The sequence below is a fragment of the Triticum dicoccoides genome, unplaced genomic scaffold (genome assembly GCF_002162155.2).
Source record: "Triticum dicoccoides isolate Atlit2015 ecotype Zavitan unplaced genomic scaffold, WEW_v2.0 scaffold170118, whole genome shotgun sequence".
NCBI classification, from domain to species: Eukaryota; Viridiplantae; Streptophyta; class Magnoliopsida; order Poales; family Poaceae; genus Triticum; species Triticum dicoccoides.
In genome coordinates this window covers 1-2,919 of record NW_021220969.1, presented here as the reverse complement: position 1 = coordinate 2,919, position 2,919 = coordinate 1, and the positions used below count along the sequence as shown (strand labels likewise).

At 52.2% G+C, this 2,919-nt stretch overlaps 1 protein-coding gene across 1 annotated transcript; it reads right to left on the bottom strand.

Annotated features, from left to right (window-relative positions):
- Positions 1–789: 789 nt before the first annotated feature.
- Positions 790–2,375, bottom strand: LOC119344482 (cytochrome P450 89A9-like). The gene has a single exon (XM_037614899.1). It carries the CDS (start codon positions 2,341–2,343, stop codon positions 1,033–1,035), a length of 1,311 nt encoding a protein of 436 aa, XP_037470796.1. The 5' UTR covers positions 2,344–2,375; the 3' UTR covers positions 790–1,032.
- Positions 2,376–2,919: the final 544 nt, after the last annotated feature.

The following is a 2,919-nucleotide window of genomic DNA, read 5'->3' as shown; positions in this document are numbered from 1 at the left end:
CTAATTCTATAAGCTAATTTGTTCCTTTTAATTTCAGCAAGGGTCATGTCGAGTTCGGCTACAAAGAAAGGAAGAAGGAGGCAGATGAGGAGATAAAACAATTGTGATGATCTCTTTTTAAATATTATAAGAGCGATACAAGCACTCCAAAAAATCCACACGAGTTGACGATGGTTCTTGCGGGTGACAAAACTAATGGCAATTAGGAAGGCGATGGTCATACTCCTGTAAAAGGCAATGTTGACTTCAACATGGACGATAGCACTGTGAGTGACCATGAGCCCATATTGCATATTGGATTTTCTTTACTAAGCCTGCTATAGTAGCATCAGCTGAAATAAATTTATTCAAAGTTGAGATTATTGAAGAACTACCTGAGATCTACAATATCGCAAGAGAGGTTAAATAGCCATTCAACTTTATGCATTGAGAAAAAAATTGCGTGACGAAATTGATATTGATGCTATTATTGGCGATGTTAGGAGAATTTTTTGAAGGTAATATGTAATACATTATGTGATATGCACAATCATTTGGATGCACTTAATTATTTTCTTTGATACAAATTGTATTCACATATGATGATTATCAACTAGACATTTATATTAAGGGCCCCGAAAGTCACAGGATTGTAGTTTCGCCCGGGGCCCCGAAATCTCAGGACCGGCCCTGGCCCATGTGTGCCATTACTCATATACGGCCTATTACTTAGTAGTAGTATAGATCAACGTTTTGGCTACCGAATCCCAACAAAATTCCGAGGGTGGGCGAGAAACGCGGATACCGTGGTTACCGCAAAATTCCGAGGAAAACCGCTCGAATTTTTGAAACATAATTTGAATAAAATTTCTGAGCTCGGAATATATAAGGTCGGAGCTCAAGGAGTTCACAAAGTCGATGTTGATGCAGTGGCAGGTTCTCCCCGTCCGTCTTCAACGTGTGTGAGGTCGCGTGTTCGATTCTCCTACTACAGACAGCTTCTTGATTTAAAGGAGTTTCTTCCGTACTTGACATTACTGTAGCCGTTCAAATTCAAAAAATTCGAATTTTTTTGCTCGATACGCAGCTTTCTCGTGTGGTAGCGAGAAATGCGGGTACCGAGCGGTAACCGAATTTTTCGCCCGGTACCCAAAACCATGGTATAGATACAATAATGCTCGTCTCCTTGCGCCCCGGCAGAGGGCCGACGCCCTCGGCGTCGCCGCCGGCCAGGAACCGCTCTGGCAGGAACTCGTCCGGGTCCTTCCACGCCTTCCTGTCCCTTCCCATGTCCCCCAGGAGGAAAAGCACAGTCACGGCGCTGGTTGTACCTCCCCCCACGAGTGTCGCAGCGGCAGCCGCGTCGGCCTGGACGTGGCGCAGGGCCACCGGTGCCGGCGGGTGCATGCGGAGGCTCTCAAGGATCACGGCGTGCAGGTACGGCATGCCACGGATCAGCTGGCTCCTATCAGCGGCCTCGCCGTCGACCTCATGGCGGAGCTTTTTCTGGACCTCCGGCTGGACTACGAGGTGAGCGAGAGTCCATTCGAGGCACACCACCAACGATCCTGAGCCCGCGCCGAGGAACTCCAACACGAGGTCCACTATCTCGTCGTCGCTAAGAGCCCGCCGGCCGCCGTGCTTGTCGTCGGGGACGCGGAGTTGTATGAGTGTGTCGACGTACGGACGACACAGGTCGTCGTCGTGTGGTCGTCGCCGCCGTGCCGCGATGAGAGGGAGGCACAGCTCGGTGATCCGGGCATGAAAGGCCAAGAGTTGGCGCTGGTACCTCCACTCCGCGAGCTTGGCTAGCATGGAGGGGCCAGAAAAGGGGTTGACCTCTCCGATGGCGACCTGTAAGCCATGTACCTGGGAGCAAACGGCACGCACATGGCACTCGTCGACTCCGTCCCCAAAGCACAGGCGCGCGATGACCCGGAAGACGGCGGCCCGGAGGTTGTCCCGGAGGCCTGCCCCGGCGCCGGTGGACTGCAGGGCGGCGACGAGGTCCTGGATGGCCTCTCGCTGCAGCGGCGCGATGTGCCCAAGCCCGAGGCGCGACGGGTGGAGGGTCTCGGCGGTGATGTTGCACCGGAGAGCACGCCAGTGCGGGCCGTGGGGCACCGTGCTTATGTTCTCATTGCGTTGGCCACCGCGCCTCTTGGCCAGCTCCACGAAAAAGGGCAGCACCGGGCGGTTCGAGAAGGCGTCGGCGTCGTCGACGAGCAAGCGGTGGGCGACGGCAGGGTCGCTGATCTTGTGGAGGACGACCGGAGCTGGAGGTGCAGGGGCACGCCGGCTGCTACGACGGATCAAAACAGACAAGCCCAAGACAAAGACGGCAAGGAGCACAAGGAGCTCCATTAATGGTTTAGGCCGGGTAGTGTGTGTGCGCCACTGCATCACTGCTCGTGTGTGTCTACACGTCTAGCTTTATATATGTAGATAGAGGCTAATTTTTTAAAAATAATACATTTTTTATTAATTTTTAGAAATAATATGCCTGATATGTTTGAAAAATAATACGGCATCATCTTCCTGGAGGACGACTGGTCCTAATGGTCTTCCTGGAGGACGATTAGTGTCCAGTCGGCTCACAGCTGGCCGAGCCTCCAGTCGTCCTTCAGGAAGACGATTAGCTCCAGTCGTCCACCAAGAAGATGATTAGTTCCAGTCGTCCTCCTTGTAGATGATTAGTTCCTGGCCTAGACTTTTTCATAACCGTGTTCCCGGGAACCCTTTGCTGCCATCTTCTCTCCCGCCAAACTTGTCTTTCCCGCCCAAACTGCCTTTCCCGCCATCTTCTTTCCCGCGAATCTTGCTGTTCCCGCCATTGTCTTTCCCACTAACCCTTATGTTCCCGCCAACTTTTTTCCCGCCACCCCTTATGTTCCCGCCATCTTCTTTCCCACCATATTTCTCTTCTCGACTTATAACCCC